The following is a 20,497-nucleotide window of genomic DNA, read 5'->3' on the forward strand; positions in this document are numbered from 1 at the left end:
CATTTAAATACATTTATGCACCCATGGAAAAGCAAATCCATTGTATTCTCTGTTCCACTTATTTCAGACTCATTTCCAGCTTTCAGTGCTGCCTCTTAAATCAATAATCATTTAGCGAGAAATTAGTGACAGAAGCCCAGGGAAGCAGAGCCGCAGAAGAAGAAAGAATTAAGCTAAAATATGGATACCCTTGTCTGAAATGGAGGCGTGGGTGGGGTCGGCCAACTTTACGGAGGTAACTTTTGACTTCTCCTCCATGGAAGATTAACCCAAGGTCAACCTTCCCTGATGCATTTGGTCACCTGGAATATGTTGGAGAGGTCCCGCAGGTTAAAGACGTAGTGGAACTTGACCGCTGTGGGGAGGAAGGTGGAGGAGACGCGTTGGTGGAGGGCTAGAGCCAACTGGACCAGGGTGGAGCTGCTCTTCTGCAGGGCCGAGCTAAATCCTTCTCCACTCAGATGCTGAGACAAGATGGAGCTGTAGATAGTGCTCAGGGCTTCTGCTCCGGGACAGGACAGGGCGAAGACGCAGAAGTGCCGCTGCGGAAAGAGACGGAGAGTAAACAAGACAAATCTGCTCCATGCTAATGACGGCAAGGCTAAAATCGCACCACAATCTCAATCGAGTTTGACTTTTTAAAGCTCTTTTTGTGCGACTTTCTTTCGACAATAAAAAGTTATTTATGTGTTGTAAAAATGTGTAGCGTAACTTCCTACATGCTAATAAATCCAAATGCATCTGAAAGCACAGTGTGTGACTTCAGCTGCATTTTATAAATTCCCTGCAGCATCACATGTGTCACATGACACACACAAAAAAGCAGACTTTAAAGAGCCCTTCAAGTCCAAAACATGTTCCCATCCCCTGCAGGTGAATGGAAAACTTCCTCTAGCGGCAGAGTGGTTACATAAGCCTAAATGTGGGAATTTTTCAAAACACAGAAGCAGTGTATATTTAATTCAAGAATTTGTTACCCTAATGCATAAAGAATAAAGCTAAATGGAGGAAAGTGAACTCTTGTGTTATTATGGTTTTAACAGTCAGGACATGAATGACTGAATTTTGGTTTTTACACTAATTTCAATGTGTCCTTTAATTTAAACTAAGCTAAAATAGAAAAGCAGTGTGGAAAAGGAACAGCAGCATCAATAGTTTAATGCACCTTTAGCAAACATGAAATAAAATAAAATATTCTTGAAATAAACTTTTTTTTTTCTGTGGAGGAATTTGGGGAGACTGCTCTTTCTCACCTTTGCTTTATTGCTTAGAAATGATCTTGACATGTAATTTTGGGTTTTCATCATCTGTATGCTGTAATCATTTAAATTAAGAGAAACAGCAAAAGGCTTGAAATATTGCACTCAATATGTAATCAATCTATAAAATATGAGTTTCACTTTATGGACTGAGTGGCAAAGTATATTGAATTGTTTCACAGAATCCAAATTTTTTTTAGGTGTACTTATAGTTTGGAAATTGCCTTCTAGCCTCTCCCAGACTGAAGGGCACTGATAATGTCTCATTGATCTCTCTTTGTCTCGGTATTGTTTTTAGGAGGCATGTGCAGCATTTGTACAACTGGAAAAGTAAAAAAACAAAGAGAGTATGAAAATCAAACCCTTTCAAATCAAAAAATGATCATTTCATGATTTATTTGAAAGTTCTCAAATGAGTCCACAGTCTCTCTGCAAAGGTAGACTTCCATGTACATGTGTTACTTTGGTACAGTTAAATGCTGTTTTTCTTTTCTATTTTCAAAAGAAAACTTTTGATGTTCAGACATTTTTCTGTTCCCTCCACAGCCTTAAAATGCACTCATGACCCCATTCGAGTCACTGAGGATAATATTCTGTTCTTGCACAGGATAAAAAAAACATTCTTCTTTGTTATTCGGAGGAGAACAAGTGTGAGTCTGAGGAGAGCCTACAGTCTCTGCAGTTAAACATTCCACATGTGAGCCTGTTCTTTGCCGTCTGTCTGCTGCCTGCTTTGTCACCTTTACACCCCAACCTTCTTCTTGCCATTTTGTTCAGGAAAAGTTGCTTTGATGTGTGACACCATGAGAAAGAGGCAAGGCTCACTGGATTGCATCCAGCATGCTCTATCACACACATTCTCCTCTTAGTGTCTCCTACCATTTTTTCATGTCTACAACAAATTCTTCTCTTTACAACATCCAGTCTCATACTTCTTACTGTACACACAGGGGAGGCCAACAACATAAATATTTTGTTTGGCAGCATTAACATTTATTTAAAAACTTCCAAATGTTTAAGTTGCGCTAAAAATAAATGACATCTCAAAAACAAATAAAATGAAAACTAAATATTTGGAGTGATTTTCTTCCTATATTTTTTTCTAGCACACTCAATATTAAAAAGTAGCTAATCCCCAAATGAACTGGGTTTTTTTTTGCAAATAAGCTGTATAAATTGGGCCCTAAAGCTGCGGTAGGTAGCTCATATAAAAATATGTTTTTACATATTTGTTACACTGTCTATGTCCTTACAATATAACATAAGACGGATAATGTGTAATAATGTGATAATCTCGTTTTACAAAAAACATACAGCTCCGGTAAAAAAAACCAACCAGTCAGGAGGATGGGCTTATCGCTGTTAATCATGCCTGTGTACCCCATTTTCATTCAACTGTTTCCCAGAGGATAATTTCTCTTTTTCTGAATATTATCTATGAACCTGTAAAATGGAGGATTTCTCATCAAGTCTGCAGTGATGTTCTATGGAGATGCAATAATGAAGTTTTAGTATGTACATGTATCCTAGTACACAAAGCTGTAAATTAATAATAATTTAAATTCTTCTACATATTAATTCTTCATAATTTTTCTCTGAGCTACTTACAGTTTTGCCATGTCTACCATAATGCATGTGCAAGCAGAAAAGGAGCATGTGTCTCCCTGCCAGTTCATTGTCTAACCAGTGGTACGCCATGTTCTGGCAAAATATCCTGAATGTGTCAGTCTACCTGCAGCCTGGGATTAATGGTGAAGCTGCCAGCCGTGGGGTTCATGCAGGAAACGTATTGAACGTTGTGTATTTCTTTCAAAAGCAGTTTATTACGATCATACCTGCAGAACACACACAGGGAGAACATTTTTAAAAATTATTCAACTGCTTTGCAGGCACATAAACACCAACATCGGCCAGCGCTCACACACAGACTTCTCCCCCTGTGCTTCTTCCTGATACGGATGCCTCGGCTCCTGCTTAAGCTGGCGTGTCTTGGAAGCAACCTCCTTCCTCTCAATTTCATACCTGAAGTCCTCCAAGCATATCTCTAATGGGCTGACCGTGTCTAATCCAGTCAGCCAGTGTCTGACGCAGTGGAACCATGTTCAGAATGGCCTCACTGTGTCAGAGAGATGAGCAACAAAATCCTTTTTACGGGGAATCACACAGGCCAGCTTTCACGTAAAGCTTCTGATACTCATAAACGTTGCAGAATATGCATAGTGATGCAGGGAGCTCTGAATACTGAAAGGGGGGCAATTTCACAAATACTAAAAAGCTATAATTTTCTCTAATATAAAATGCCTTTGTATTACATTAACATATTGTTAAAATAGAAAATACTAATTATTATTATTATTATTACTGACATCTATAGGTCTGGGTGATATGGATGAAAAAATCTTCACAATACAATCGTTTCATATTAGTTGATATCAATAATAATCATTATTTTAAATAATGTCAAACTGGTAATGAAAGGTGCTGATTTGGACTTTTTTTGTAGCCACATGACTTGGGCTTTTTGATCATAAACTCCTCTGTAGAATAAATTTTAATTTGAGCAACAGTTTATTTGAAGAGGTGTGCATAAGACTGGCATAATAGGGTCAGCTGTGATGGTTCCAGGGCATCAAAAACAGATTTAATTGCCCTTCCCCATGTTTTAAAATTATTATTAATAAAATGGGTAACACTTTATTTGAAGTGTTACCCATTCAACACACGAATAGTGTTATGTCATGTTTGTGAAAGTATTATGTCACAAACATGACATAACACTTGTTATGAACATGAAGGCGTCTTCATGAATGTTTATGACTGTTGTCCTGAACTGTCATTTGGTAACTAATGACACTTTCAATACAAAGTTGACACATTTAATTGACTTTTAATGCAACTTTTAGTGCAACTTTGTATTAAAAGTGTCATTATTTACCAAACGACACTTTATGACAACAGCCATAATCATAACACGTGTGTTATGATTATGGCTGAATTATGTCCATCTTATGAACACCCCTTCAAAAGAGTTACCAGAATTTGTTATGCATTCATTTACACTTCAGGTTAGACTTAAACAATTATAAAATCTGATGAATTCCACATATAATTTCTGTTTACTGATGCATAAGGCCCAACAATTAACAGAAGATACACTTTCTTTTTACCGTGACATTTACCAGTTTAAATATCTCTTTTTCAAACATTAGTGTGTATTGAGCTTGCCTGTGCGTGTGATGAATTGCAAAAGATTTGGTCTTACCAATGCTTGTAGTCCATGTGTTGGCGGATGAGTGTGTGAGGTTGCACCGTGCCATATGCATCTACCTCAGGCATATTCATGTCATCTATGAAGTAGATCAGTCTTCTGCTGCCAGGAGGGCCGTAGTTGCGCCCTGCTTTTTTCTCTAGGGGCTTTTCCAGCACAGCTGCGTAGGAGATCATGATTTTACAGAATGCCCTTCTCTTTTTTGTCTTTTGGCTTTACCGTTTATGGCTTCTCAAACATGATTCACGCACATTAAACAGTGCACACTTCAGATAACTAATAATATAGAGTAGAGACCAAAAGTTTGGACACACCATTTAATTCAATGAGTTTCCTTTATTTTCATGACTATTGACATTGTAGATTCACACTGAAGGCATCAAAACTATGAATAACACATGTGGAAATATGCACTAAACAAAAAAGTGTAAAACTACTGAAAATACCCCTTATATTCTAGTTTCTTCAAAGTAGCAACCTTTTGCTGTGATTACTGCTTTGCACACACTCTGCATTTTCTTGATGAGCTTCAAGAGGTAGTCACCTGAAATGGTTTTCACTTCATAGGTGAGCCCTGTCAGGTTAATAAGTGGGATTTCTTGCCTTATAAATAGTCATGAAAATAAAGAAAACCCATTGAATTAGAAAGGTGTGTCCAAACTTTTGGTCTGTACTGTATGTAGAGAAGATCAAGTGATTAAAAAAGAAAAACTGTTTTAAACTGTAGCTTTTCAACTAAAATCAGATCAGATGTAGTTTTAGATGTTCTGGTATTGATAGCAACGCGTGTGATAATACACTTCTCTGAGCATTAAATGGTAACTAAGGCATTAAAAGGGAATTTCAGTCACAGTTAGCCTGGTTCAAAATCAACACAACACTTTTAACTGCTTTTGAAAAAAAATATGATGTAACAGGATCAATAAATGTCAATGGCTGTGACTTATGAGTGTTGCTTGCTATTGAATTACCCTTGGTTTAGGTCTGATTCTGCATTTCATTCCTTTTATTTTACTATTATATACATCCCTTTATTTGTATCTTCTTTCCTTTGAAATTTTTTACTGAAATTGTTTTCCTTGTTCAGCCCCAGTTACTTGCCCTCCTGCTTTTGTTATCTGCACACTGTTCACCCTCTGATTACCCCTGTCAGTTCATAGGCTCTTTTGTTGCATTTGTTCATTATCCGCTTGTTGTTTGCATTTGTTAGTCTTCTTCATGCCATGTTAAGCTCCGTTTCCTGACTGATTTTCAATTTAGCATATTTCCAGATCAACCATCACAGCAAACAAATCCAGTCAGAGATTTACATAAACTCATCAGGGACATGAATATTGTTTTTTTTTTTGCCTCATAAGTATTTAGTTTAACCATCAATCCAGGGTGAAATGATTACATACACACTACAAAAGTTTGAATTGATTGTGGCTTTTCTCTAATCTCCACAGTCTCAAATATACACTTTCACCTCTGATAATATTCAGATATTAGTTCCTTAGCAAGCTGCACCTCAATCATGCTTTTTCAAGCCACTATCAGGAGTATGGCATGATGGTTTTAAGCACAGAATACAAAATTTCAATCCGGTTGAGGTAAAAGCTTTTGGAAAGCATCTAGACGTTGGTTTGACCTAATTTTAAATTATTCAGCTTGTTACCCTTTCAACTGTATGCAGTGTACAACTAACTGGAAGCCAAACCTACTTACACCTACCTTGCAGCATAGCGGATGTGGTGTAATAGTTAAATGGGACGTTTCTGACCATGTATTTCTCAGCATCCAATGATTCAAGTTTATCCCCGATTAGGACCGACTTCCCAGTGCCAGCGTTCCCGACCACCATGACTGGCCTGCGGTGCTCCAGGAGGCGGTCCATGAAGTAACGCACTCGAACCGTCTCAGTGGTGTGAACCAGACATGCCTGCAGACAGGAGGAATTCAGAATATATATGGAAAACATGCTCAAAAGCCTACAAATCTAGTTAAGATTGGAATTTGAAGCGTTATATATGGGCACGAATAAGCAAAGAAAAAAAAACGTTTGTTCATGATACACATTGAAATATTAGTACAAAGAAATATGAAAAAGCAGGCTTCAGATTTTATGCTCCTCTAATCTGGAACAAACGTCCAAAAAATAGCAAAAATGCTGGAACACTGAGTTCCCTTAAATCAAGACAGTTGTTGAAATGTGCTCTGTGAATAACCTTGATTATGATGATGGTAAAGCGATGTTGAGGTATGCCTACATGTCTTCTTTGTAAAACAACCCAATCTTGGTGCGGTGGATAAATAATGTCTGAAAAGCTTTTTTCAAATCTTGTGACAAAGTCAGATTTACATTCACTGAGTCATGAACATGCTTTGAGCCACCTTTCACTCGCAGCTAGTTTTATATGTTTGGGGTTGTTGTTTTTTGCAGATTCAAAAGAGTTTTCCTCTAGGATTATTTTACTTTCTTGGCCAGCTTGTCAGTGTTATTGAGTTAGACCTACACCCAGCTTCAAACTTCTCTATAGGATTTTCCCTGACCCCATGTACTGTGTACCTTGATTTATATCAACATTTTTTCACTAATAAACCTCTGACACAGTTGGAGATTAAGTTACTCACAGTTGGGCTGTAGTTGCTAAACAGTTATAAAAAAAAAAAAGTGTTGCACTGGATTTATTTAGGAATATTATAATATAGGGGCATTAATATTATACTTTTAATTTTTGAAAACTGTTTTTTAATGTCATTGTATACGTGTGTATAGCAACAAACAACAATACATTCAATTTAGTTTTCTTTACCACCATTATGCACTACTTCAAGTTGGTCTATCGTGTAAAAATGCCCTGGAGTTTGTAGTAGGAATTTGACAGAATGTAGAAAACCTCAATTAATTTGAAAACTTTTTGCCAGGAACTGTTATTAGTGGTTCTTTTACCAAGTTACTGTTTTGGTAGGCTATAACAGCTATGAGTATACAAGATGAGGCAAAAGGGGAAATTATATTCACTGCCTCTGGAAGAAATAAAAGTTATGAGGGACGTTTGGTGGTCTCCTCTCTGCCGACTACATAGGAGCTTTTGATAAGCAACAAAATTATTAAGAATTATCCATACAGTCTGGGAGAAAGAAAAAAAAAGTACATACATCCAGAGTCTAGGCACAGAGCTACCTGGTTTAAGATTTACCTGAAGAGGTATATCTGGATCCATCTCAAACCTGGTGACCATCTTGGACCACAGTTCGAACTTTTTGTTCTCTGGGTCAATGTAGTAATCGAACACGGTGCCCTGCGATGGGAACTTGATGGTTTTGAACTCAGCAACCCACCACTTGCTGAACTCCACTCTGTAGTCGACCAGCTGCACTCACACAGGGAGACACAGAGGGTAGGCAATGCGGTCAATATTGTAAAATGACTTCCTCTCTGCTTTTTCTCCTCCATACAGCAGCTATGGATCCGTGCATTTGATTTACACTGGTGTGAACACAAACCAAAGGACGAATAAATGGCCCCAATGCATAAATGGAGTTGCAGCAGCTGAAGGGTAGAAAATGAGAGATGGCAGACCCATCTATCCATCCATGTGATTCAGCCAGTGAAGAAGTCTCATCACCTGCTGGCTGGCAGTTCCCTGCCTTCCTCTCTTTCTTCCCAACCCTTGATACCTGTCTCCTCCATTCACCACTGCCTCTCCAGTCAATAAAACCACTTAGCATTTAAATGCATCTGTGATGGGAAAATAAAGTGGAGTACATTTGTACCAAGGGGAAAGCAGTTTTATCCCATAACTTAGATGAACACACTTACTGTACCAAACTAACTGGATTGCTAAGCAACTGCTTGCCATGGCTCTCCTGCTGATTTAAATTCAGCCAGCCTGTGTGTTTCTGAGCGGGAACGCAGTCCATTTCATTTTCAGATGGAGATCTCTGCCTTTATGGAAAAACTACTATTCCTTCAAAAGAAAATAACATTCAAATGACTTTTCATAAATAGAGACAACATTGAGTTCCATAAAAGCCAAAGAGGCTTACATAATATTCCAAGAAACTATTTCGAGTTATGATGGGTAACAAAAGAAAATAAAGGAAAAACCCATTAGCAGCTCTGTTGTTTTCTTTCTTCTTCCCACTTAGGAAGCACCTCACATGCCAAGAGGTCTTAGAAGTACCTGGTCCTGGAACAACGCTCCCCCAAAGGCCCAGATCGCAGCAAAGACGAAGTAGAGCTCATAAAGATCTTTGGAAGAGTCTGGTGGTGTGTTTTCTGGAGTCAGGAGACACTCCAGCAGGTAGCACAGCATCTGGACAAGGCTCTGCTCTGGGATTGGGATGATCTTTTTGAACCTGACCAAAAACAGACGCATCAAGATGAAACATTTGGTTGAGTTTGAAGGTGTTGATTTTGAAGCTCTGCCTCTCTTCCATGTTGACACTCTCTCACTCATTGGTAAAATAAAAGAAATTTACACCAGAATGTTACATGGGTGGTAAAGAGATACCAGAATGTGAAAGAAAAACTTTGGTAACATTTTTTTAAATGAAGATCCCCATGTCTTTAGACATAGCTCCAAAAGACTCAATTTGTTGAAGTTCACTCTTCTTTTTTTTTTTACCCCTCCAGGGGGTCTTTTGTGGCCTCTAGTGTCCCTTATATGACAGTAGACTGACAGGAAACGGGGAAAGACATGCGGCAAATGTCGTCGGGTCCGGGAGTCAAACCCGCGACGGCCGCGTCGAGGACTCAAGGCCTCCAAATACGGGTCGCGCTAACCACTACGCCACCACGGCACGCCCAGTTCACTCTTCTCTTTCTTAGATTGACACTGAATTTCTTGGACTGCTATTCTTCTGAGAACATATTAACCCAATAAGAGGTTTCAAAGAAATACAATTTATTCAGTCACAATCCAAAAGCACATAGGCATTGGCCTTGTCAAACTAAAGCACATATTAGAAACTTCAGGAATTTCTTATAAAATGCTACGGTGAATATACAGTACAGACCAAAAGTTTGGACACACCTTTTAATTCAATGAGTTTCCTTTATTTTCATGACTATTGACATTGTAGATTCACACTGAAGGCATCAAAACTATGAATAACACATGTGGAAATATGCACTAAACAAAAAAGTGTAAAACAACTGAAAATACCCCTTATATTCTAGTTTCTTCAAAGTAGCAACCTTTTGCTGTGATTACTGCTTTGCACACACTCTACATTTTCTTGATGAGCTTCAAGAGGTAGTCACCTGAAATGGTTTTCACTTCATAGGTGTGCCCTGTCAGGTTAATAAGTGGGATTTCTTGCCTTATAAATAGTCATGAAAATAAAGAAAACCCATTGAATTAGAAGGTGTGTCCAAACGTTTGGTCTGTACTGTATGTTTAAACTTCATCTTGTTTGTAAAATTAAGACTTCATATGGATTTTTTAAAACCCATAATAAACCTCTGCAATAAGTACTTGCTTTTCAAAAAATCATAGCATCAGGATTTTAAAACATTCTTCCACCTTAGATATAACACCAGCCCAAATTATGACAGTCACACACCAATCTTGAGATTATAAAAAACTTTTACCCAGAACTCTATCTTTTTTACAGAATTCACAAAATGAACAAAAGCTCTGAGAACCCAAGAATTTTAATCATGTACTTCCGAAACACCAGATGACAAATTTATGAGCTGTGGTGCATATTTAGAAATTTTTCTGAGCACAATGCATTCATCCCTCCCCTGCTTCCTGTTGTTTGCTCCGGCAGCAACGATGATGAAGGTGTCAGAGGATGCAAATGGAACAGAATGTAGAAACACATCCAGTTCTTTCTGAGTCACTCCCCGTTTGCTCCCCCTGTCCCACACGCCCACTTAACACACCCCTCCTCCCTTTGCAGTGTCACACAGGAAACTCTTGTGTCAACATGACAGTGAGAACTTCCCATTGCTTCAGGAAAACCATGGTACCTTGATTTGAGGACATCCAAGCAGGAGGGGAGATACTTGTCGAATAAGATGGTCAGGTTTGCCTTCTCGGATTGGACTTTCCTCTTGTCAATCCAGCTGGACACCTGGGGGCTCCACCCAAGGTCTGCTGGATTTATGTACAGAATGCCTGGGTGGAGGAGTGGGCAAGTAGTGAGAAGTGTCACATGTTGTGATTACAATGTATGGATCAACATACAGTGCCTTGCAAAAGTATTATTAGTTTTCAGATTTTCTAATGTTATAACAGCAACATTCAAAGTCTCTGAGGGTAATTTTATATAATTGGTGGATAATTGTGAAATGGAATTTTTTTTCCCCAAATAGAAAATCAAAGGTAGCTTTACATCAATAGCCCTCAATAAAATCTAGTGCAATCTACTACTTTGAGAAGTCATATAGTCCATCTGTGCTCAAATTTAATCCCGTTGTTAAAAAAAACAAACAAAAAAAACTGTTAGTCAAATAGCCTCCATGGCATTTAGGGAACAATGGCATGAAGTAAGCTATTTTTTAAAAAGGAAGCCATGTTTGTAATTACCAACAAACCCTCCAGGGGAAACAGCAAGTATCTGGAAGTAGATTCTCGGATCAAATAGGAACAAAATTACATTTTTAAGCTTGTGTAACACTGCCAATCTGTCTGGCAGATTGGCAATTGCTAAATATAAAAGCATTGCACCCTTTTAAGGTCTTGATTGAAAAAAGAAAGTTAAAGCATGTGTACTTTTTCATCTCAAATAAACACTACTTTGTGATGGTCAATTATGTCAAATCCATACACAAAATACACTTAAATTGGGTTACAGTGTGGTATGGTGGTAGAGCAGGCTTTCTATATACTCCATTCCAATTTCTTAAATTAAGTCCCGTAGTGCCCTGAAATATTTAAGAAATACACCTAGATTTGGTTATACTGAATGGTAATGTGAAAAAGTTTGACGGTTATAAAACTTTTGCAAGGCACAGTATTTTCAGCTCATCAAGTTTTGGATTCAATAAGGAATTTAACTGGAAAAGGTGGAGAGAAGCAAACATGGAAAGGTATTCATAAGCTGCTGTACCTGCCCTCGATACAGTAGCAGGAGTAGCAGTGCGAAGGTGGCTAATCTCAAACACCAGCCTCATGGTGGGGTTCAGAGGGATGCGCTCATTACTGGCCAGAGTCAGCACCTAACAGACAGAGAAGAGGTTCTGTCACACAGCATGTAATCACGGTGTGCCACTGGAAAAGTTCTGTCTATTATTAGATCCGGCCAGAACAAGTAGCTGTCTGTTCACCGTTAGTGATGAGTCAACGCTAATTTCTGAAGCTGAGAGCTCATTTTGAGTCGATACAAAACAGAAAATTCAGCCTTTAAATACACATAATTTCCTCACACCTTGTTGTCATCCATAACCGTGTTGAGTGACTCAATCCACATTGGATCAATGTCTCCATCCAGAACAATCCACTTAGGCCCACTGTGACTAATGTTGGCCAGTTCACGCATTACACTGGAGAAGAGCCCTGTGAGAAGATGAGTTCACATTCAGGGTATTCGAGGCATGTCATTAAACACTTAGCGCTAATCAAATCCTCTTTCTGAAGGACGTGGTAATCACCATCTTTCCACTCTCTGGTTGCCGGGTTGATGATTCCGAAGAGCTCGTCATTGGTCACCGCCTTCGGGTTGAGGTCTGCCCACACGGGCCGACGCTTCATGTTCTGATAGGTCCGCTGGAGAGATCTCATCACATGACTCTTCCCGGTACCCGCATTCCCGATCACAAACACAGAGTGGCGGACGGCCAGCAGTTCCTCGAGCTGCACCACCTTAACACACAGACAGCGAGAGAGAAAGATTACAATGAATGCCTATTACCAAGCAATCATTTTCAACAATAATCCAGCATTTTATTAAGACCGTGGTGTTCATGCTTCTTAATCTCACAATTAAGCAGCATGTGCCTCACTGCAAATCCGGCACTGAGGTACAGCCTTCTTCCTCTGAACATGACGCTGACTAAATGACAGCAGGGGGACTTCTAAAAACATCAAATGTCAAAACTCACATTACTGTATAATTAATGTGTCATTCATGTCTGTATCTGACATGGAAAGTCACTTGTTGAAAGGGCACTGACTGAATCAGGCCTGGTATATTAGCATAATACACACGGATACAAGTAGATTACCATAATTAACAGTGCACACTGCATATGAAAAGATATCCCATCAAACCAAAACACAAGATTTTACAATTCAAAGTTCCAAATTTACGAGAAAGACTCATTTAAAACCATACAAGTCATTCGGCTGCCAAAACCAAACAAGTCAATCCTCGGGAAGAATTGCTAAATATGGATGTTGTTTTGTGCACATGGAGAGAAATAATAGGTATGTAAATGATTGATATGGCAGCAGCTGGCACGTATAGTGCAGCAAGTTGGCATCGCGAGTGATTGTCAAAACAGTAGCTGAAGGTCACCAGCCAGAGAGTGTGCTTTGTGGATGTAACAGGCGACATCATCAGCATTTTGCAGTTCCACTGGGGCATCAGAAAGACGGATCTTTGTAAAAATCCAAAGTCTTTCCTCTCTCCCTTAAAAAGATGCATCTTTGACTTCATGAATTTAATTGTGCAAACAGTGATATATGCCAATCTTTTCTATTTGTAGAGCAAATATGCCGTAATACAGTAAAGACAACCAAACGCACTAAACTTGTGTGCCTGAAATCCTGAGACTTCCAACAGCTGAGAGACAATTTGGAACAGAAGATGATGCCAGAATATCTTGGTCATGAAAACAATCATCCACCACAAAGACTGAGGTCACCATATATGATGCATATATTTAGCTATGTTCCTGGTAACTACTGAATACTAAAAGCCACGTAATATACAATTAAGTCTGTATGTAACTAATAAGGAATTCAGTCTGAGAAGAACCACTTACAAAGACTTTTGTTTCCTGTCTAACAGGTGTTGATAACAAGGCTCCAAATAAAGCAAGTTTAGTTGGATGGTAGATAGTATTCTGTACTTTATTAAAATGGTCTATGTTAGCCAAAACGCAATCCATCCAAGATTTGTTAGTCTGTCTCTTTTCTTTCACCCCACAGATTGGAGTTCATGCAATCTAGCATTTTCAGTGACACCACAAGGAGAGGAACAATGACTGCATGAGAGAAAATGAAAGACAGAATGGTTTCTTTCCCCACTTTTTCTCAAACACACAGATGGCTCTACATGATCAATGCCATCGACCCGGTTCCTCCTCCCCATCCATTCAGCTGGAACGCAGGCGGCTCAGCGCTCTCAAAGGCCTGGCCTGATTAGCGCTTTGATCTAGGGAGGCCTGATGCTAGCCCAGGCTAATGCTAAAGACATTGGGTCTCTCCTGCTTAGACTGAAATCAAAGGTTGGGCATCCAAAAACAGACAGGAAAAGTTCAAGCTCTGAGGGTGGAAGCTTGTTATTGACTACTCTGCCATTCTCTCTCTCTCTCTCTGCTCTTTGTTTATTTCTGTGCCATCTCTCAGAGTCAGGGTTAAGTGGCGTGGTGCAGAACCAGCCTCCATTGATAGAGTGTTATTATGTGATTCCCGTGTCTATTTGACCTGCGGCAGATTGCACTTATTTCCCTTGGTCCGGTGCAGTCTTGTTTCTGACACATAACTCCTTCCATTGGGTGTGTGTGTATTTCGCTCTATGTGTGACATAATGACTGGAATTAGGTCGTCAGCTCCGGCACCTGAACTCTCGTTGCAGCTAACAACCGGCTTTCGGCAATATTTGCCCAATTCATCCCAATGCTGCAGTCCTGTTTGACACTAATGTGTATTTCTCAGTGGAACATTATGACATGAGGAAAATAGCTTTTGGAGAGAACCAGGATAAATCTAAATGAAAGCACTGCAAGTGTAATATCTGCCAAATTGTTAAAGATGAAACTTGCATTTGGGAACTATGTTTGTACATCTCGGACAGCATCTAATTACATTTTCCTTCACATATAATTTAGTGTCAAATTTCCCAAAGACCAATATTTTCGTTTAGGTGTAATTAAAATGGAATCAACAGCAGCATACACCATCATGGCCGTTTCAACTGTGTACCTTGAGAACAAAATTGTCATCAGGCTGCAACTTCAGGTCCAGAATGGACTGCTTTACATGCTTTTCAAAGTCCAGGTCTCTCTTCCTGGGGACTTCCAGGGAAGGAAAAAGGTCTCCGATCAGGCCCAAGAAAACGGGCATGTCCTCAGTCACGATCTTTGGGATGTTGAAATCTCTCAGAGCTCGCATGAGTACTTGGTCCTCAGCTCGTCCTGGGTCTCCCCTTTTCAAAGAGCCAGCCACCACCAACACTGACTTGATGGCTCGGAGGCCCCAGTCATAGTGGTCCTGCAGGAAAGGTCAGGGGAATGGTGTAAGTAGAGAAAAATGTATGGATTAGATGGAGGCATAAGGTGGGTAGTGACATCGAGATACACCAAGGTGTTAAAACTTATGGCTTATACTGTTCCTACATTCAAAAATAGTTTTATTGAGAGAGAATGTGTTACAGTGGCCATAGTATACAATAACACAGCTCTCACTCTCCCCCACTACCAGTCAAATTTTAGAAGGCTAGAAAGCTAGTTTTTGTAGTTTACAACAGTGGTCCCCAACCCCTGGGCCGCAGACCGGTACCAGTCCGTGGACCAATTGGTACCGGGCCGCACAAGTAATGATTAAATATTTTCGTTTTATGTATTATTTGAGTCTGGAGGATCTTTTATTGTGAAAATCCTTTAACCGGATTCGCTCGGTTCTTGTGCGCCAACATTGAGCCCACAAGCAGCAAATGAGTCAGAAACAGATCAGATGTCTTTGGAAAGTTTCTTTGCAAGGGAAAAAGGCCCAGAGAAAAGACAGGAGAATGGATTTAAGTGATTCCCACATTCCAAGCCCGCTCTGCATGATGTGGTGACCGGCTTGTTAATGAGGGAATGAAGCTTCAAACTGCTTCGCCACTAGAGACCGAGCACCCTGTGCATAAGCAACACTTCGGGTGTCATCGTCTCTCATCACTCCCAGATGGGACCGTCTGGTTGCAGAGAAACAAGCTCAGGGCTCCCTTTAGTCGTTATCGAGAGTTAAAATTTTCATGAAAGTAAAATATTCGTTTTTTGTGGCGCATCTCTATCTTATTTTGGAGGGATATGTAAACGTTACCATAGCAACCAGAGTCAGAGAGAGTTAGGGCAGTGGTTAAGATGAGATGAGAGGAGTAGAGCTTGTGAGTTTTAGGTGTGGTTCACACAATTTATGGATTGTTGGCCGATTTTCGGCCGAATATGCCCGATCTAAAATTGGGCATATTCAACACACCACCACGTAACACACCACACACTGCAGGACGATGTAGGATTGTCGTAAAGGAAAAATCGAGGCAAAAAACCCCAAAAAAGGCTTCAGCGGGAACACCAAATGCAGAAGCATTATCTGACACGTCTGCATCAGACGGACCCCTCCCACCCCGGGCCGCAGCAAAATTGCCAAGTCTTGACCGGTCCACGGTAATAAAAAGGTTGGAGACCACTGGTTTACAAGACAAATTCAGTTTTTTTGGGGAAAAGAAATCAAAAACACTCAACGACGTGGTGTGTAAACTGAAGTAGCACCAACCGCTCACCTTTCATCAAGGTAATGTGGAGTTGACAAGCTATGAGCTGCATGTCTGTTAATTAGCTGACTGCAGCTAGCTAGCCCCACTTATTACCCAGGTAATAGCAGCTTGTTAACCTCCCAGTGTGGCCATTTAAAAAGCATAAAGGGTAGAATACTGTATTCTAATTAACAGGAAACATTTACTTGACCTTCTGTAAATCCTCTTGTTTCTCCCGCTCAAAAAGGCAAGTATTTTAGTGTCCCATTTCTGAAGAATAGCTAAGTTTGCTACGAGTAAATGTACATTTTACCTGAATAGAATATTATCACTCTTTGGGAAAAGGAAGCATAACAATTCGTATTTTAATTCTTTCTGCAACTGCGGAAGCTTTACTCTAGATCATAATTCTTTAAGACATCTTTGCCAGAATTGATTTCAACATTAATATCTAATGTTGGTTCATTTGCTCCAATTTTGAAAACTATGTGATACTATAACCTAAATCTTTATATTTCCCCTCAGAAAGATAAGTAAGAACCAAAATACGTTTCTGTACTGTACATGAAAATTTGCACACAGGACGCATAACTCTCTGAACACATTTGTTTTATAATTAAATCAGAATAAGTTCTACAATATCAGACTGCAAAAGTTATGTTTCACAATTCATTTGGCACATTTCTATCATGTTAAATTAACATTTATTAAGCAGCGATGAGAAGAGTTGAAATCAAAGAAAGGAGACTCAGACAGAGCAAACAGATTCAGCCAGTATCTAATATAAACCTTGCTTGAAGCCGTACATCTGTCAAACCACAGAGAAGAGAATTGGATCCTGCCCAAACTTCAACTTCTAACTTTTTAAAGTTGTTAGCTTATTTTTCCAATTTAACACGGTAGTTCATTTTTAACCTTTTAAAAGTAGATCTCACAGTACCATGTTGAGTTAAGTGATAGGAAAAGATTAATTTCCTTCTCAGTTTTAAGCCCTAAAGAAATTTGGCACAGCTTTCTTAGCACTGCCACTTCTTTTATTCACAACCCCAAGAAAATCTTTGCCAAAAGGACACAGGAAGGACAACTTTGCTTTCCGTCAAAGCAACATGGAGATATGTTTAAAAAGTGAAAGGTGAAAAAACATCTACATAAAGAAATTCATTGATGTTTTGTTTCTTAAAAGCTGTTGCGAAAGCTGAATTTGGACCACATTAAACAGGCAAACAAAACTTAAAACTTGGCAAACAAAACTTGAACTTGAACTTTGCTTAGGCTAAATTTGGACAGGATTAGCTAAATCCTATTAATGTTAAATTTCCCAAGATTGTACTGCACAAAATGGTGAAATATGTAAAGCTGTAGATAACTTTCTCATTTGAAATTTCGGGATTTTAAACAAGAGTATAATTTTTAATATGTATATTCATACTCTTAAGAATTACCGAAGAGGCTATTTATTCACTTAAATTAAATGGTACATGCAGTAATAATGTTAAAAGGTTCTGATGTCTTCCAGCCAAACCTTGAGGGCAGAAGGCAATACCTGCTTGGACAACAGCTCTTTGCACAGTGTGTAGAGGGTGATGAACTTTCTGGCGAGAATCCGGGCATTTACAAAGCCTTCAGCCACCAACATGATCTCGCAGATGAGCTCAAAGTCTGGAACCACCATAGCACAAGGTCTGTGGACAAACACACAAAAAGGCTCTGCGCTTTAATTTTTGGTCTTTCAGCTCCTATTTCACCATTTAAACTATCCAGGATTGCATTAATGGCTTCAGTAACCGGGTAGGATAAACAATCTGATCTTATAGATGTTATCCATAGAGAGTGGGTGGACTTAGGATTGGTTTAGACTTGCCTGAAAAGAGCCTTGAGGTTCTCTGGAAGCTCCGTTCTCCCGGCGTAACCAGGATTCATTGTGATGAAGATCCCGACTGAAGGACAAAGATTCACCTCCTCTCCCATGAAGTTAAATCGTTGCTTCTTATAACGGATGGCATCTTGGATGCTTTTAACCTGCATGCACAGCCGATGCAAAGAGCGAAAAACAAAACATGCAATTTTTTTCCATCTCTAAAAACTGTCTATAATATCAGTCACATTTATTGTGAAAATGATGGTCTTAAGGGTGACCCTGTTCCGCCGTCTTACAATAGAAACTCAAATCTAAGCTGAGGTTGTTTCTGTGTAGGGTTTGCATGTAAACGTTAAAACTGTATCTGTGTGGGTTGTAAAGTGCTTAGATTTCTTCTCACAGTCCAATTCAATGCATGATTGTCTAACTGGAGATTGTAGTTCCTTTTAAGTTTATGTCCTTGCAATTGATACATTGTAAGAATCATTTTTCCCCAACAAATACTATGTTGTGGGAGCTGACTTCTCCTTATGAGGTCCAAAGCCCAGGCTCATGAGAAGACATAAAACATAAGATTTTTATTTGTCGTCATGTTTCTACAGCATGGCAAAATTAGAGAGGTACTCTCAGTGATAAATAGATAAATAAGTAGTCATAATCAGTCCTTGGGGTGCAGCAAATGGGTGTGAGTGTGTATGAAGGGGGGCAGGATGGAAGGTGGACAGGTTGATTTCACAGTTCTTGAGAAAAAGCTTTTCCTAAACCGAATGCTTATTGTCTTTATGTATCTGTACCATTTTCCAGACAGTAGAGGTACAAACAGTTTATGTTCTGGATGGGTGGGGTCAACACAACTGGCCTTCCTTTGCATTCAGCCAGTATATAGTAGGTCCAAGTTTGGCAATTTACTCCCCACAATCCACTGGCCATGTCCTTTTGTCCTGGACTGTGCAGTTGCCAGACGACACAGTCATGCTGAGGCAGAGGATGCGCTCAATCACAGCTAGAGAACTGCTTGAGCAAGTGAGCAGGGAGTCCAGCCCTTTTCAGTTTCCTGAGGAAGAAGAGTCTTTGTTGGGCCTTCCTCATCAGAAAAGAGGTGTGAGAAGTGCTGTTTTTGGGTTATGGATTAAGTTTAAAACTAAAGAATGAATCTGGTTTAGGTTAGGTTAAGGCATGCACTGATAATAGTTAGGTTTAGTATAAGTATCAGGGTTAGTCTACAGCAATTAATGACAAAAAGAAGAGAAGTCAATGCAAAGATAAAAAGACATACTGTGTGTAGGCTTGTAATCCTTTCTAGACTGATAAATGTCAGTGACAAACATCACTTGTTTAGTAATGTGTCACTTGTTTAGATCTATTAGCAGACTGCATGTTCGCATATTTGGTTCTATTCAAGCAATTTCAAGATTCTACAGATCTGGCATTAATCGAAGTATGCGCTTAATCATGGTTGACTCATTGTTGGTCAAGGCACGCAATTATATTTCACATATTTATTTTCAAGCTTTTTACTCTGAATAAATGTCACCATAATTTGAAAATTGCCTATTGTATTATTGAACCAGTTATGTGTTTTCAATTAGTTGAAAATCGGAGACATTTAAGTTAGACTTAACACAGATGGTGAGTACTTCTTCACAGTACCAGGGGATAGTCCTTTACTTGGGATAAAACGCATCCTTAGCTGCTCTCAAAAGTAAATGGAGTGCCCTGGCTCTGCTGTCCTCCTGTCCAGTCAAGAATAAACTTCCAGCTTACTCAATGTGTCCCACACTGTTATAGTTTACAGTGAGTCGAGTCTCTTGCTGAGCACCAAACTGGCTCATTTTAGCACCTTGTTCAGTCATTTGGCACTTCTGTCCATGAGGCAAAAGCCCCAAAACACAGCAGAATAAAACATAACCACTTGCCTCCACAGTGTGATGAAATGTTTGCAACATTTTATCACACAACATGTCATTAAGGGACCTTAGGTTCTGAATGGGGCAGAAGCAGATCTGCCCCTTCTCTGGTTCATGTCCCATCACAATTTTGTTGTATGGACACCTGTACATGGGATGGTTAAGGAGTTGTTGTAGGGTACTTTGCAGGGGAAAACGCATCATAAGCTTAGTTAGCACCTTTCATACAAACTATTGTGCTACAGAGACATACCAGATAATCTGCAACCAGTGACGGTTTTAATGAAAGAGGGGTACATTTCTAAATGCAATGGGTTCGAAAAGGATCATTGAGCAGAAGACATTGTAGACATGTCCACTGGCCAGACACTCCCACTACAGGTTATAAAATAACAGTAGTGTATTTTTAGATGCGGTATACGTCGCTGATGTATTTCCCTTCAGGATCTTTTCAGGTCCCCTAAAAGTTACTTTCAAGGAAATTTTGGGGGACTTACAGGGTACTTTAGGAGAAATGTTCCCCATACTTCTAGAATCCAAAATTGTCATACATTTTCTTAAGTATTTCTTACCAATGTGTCTCTAA

General features: G+C 39.4%; 1 protein-coding gene across 1 annotated transcript in view; it reads right to left on the reverse strand.

Annotated features, from left to right (window-relative positions):
• dnah9 (dynein, axonemal, heavy chain 9) overlaps positions 1–20,497 on the reverse strand; it is a 164,427-nt gene that overhangs the window by 92,396 nt on the left and 51,534 nt on the right. Inside the window, exons 35-47 of the mRNA XM_032575044.1 lie at positions 18,008–18,165; positions 17,690–17,828; positions 14,613–14,900; positions 12,116–12,326; positions 11,893–12,020; positions 11,575–11,683; positions 10,493–10,640; positions 8,697–8,871; positions 7,710–7,883; positions 6,241–6,448; positions 4,522–4,687; positions 2,992–3,094; positions 303–542 (exon numbers count right to left, since the gene is read on the reverse strand). Coding sequence (XP_032430935.1) covers positions 303–542; positions 2,992–3,094; positions 4,522–4,687; positions 6,241–6,448; positions 7,710–7,883; positions 8,697–8,871; positions 10,493–10,640; positions 11,575–11,683; positions 11,893–12,020; positions 12,116–12,326; positions 14,613–14,900; positions 17,690–17,828; positions 18,008–18,165 — 2,247 coding nt within the window. The remainder of the gene's footprint in view (positions 1–302; positions 543–2,991; positions 3,095–4,521; positions 4,688–6,240; positions 6,449–7,709; positions 7,884–8,696; positions 8,872–10,492; positions 10,641–11,574; positions 11,684–11,892; positions 12,021–12,115; positions 12,327–14,612; positions 14,901–17,689; positions 17,829–18,007; positions 18,166–20,497) is intronic.

The sequence above is a fragment of the Xiphophorus hellerii genome, chromosome 10 (genome assembly GCF_003331165.1).
Source record: "Xiphophorus hellerii strain 12219 chromosome 10, Xiphophorus_hellerii-4.1, whole genome shotgun sequence".
NCBI classification, from domain to species: domain Eukaryota; kingdom Metazoa; phylum Chordata; class Actinopteri; order Cyprinodontiformes; family Poeciliidae; genus Xiphophorus; species Xiphophorus hellerii.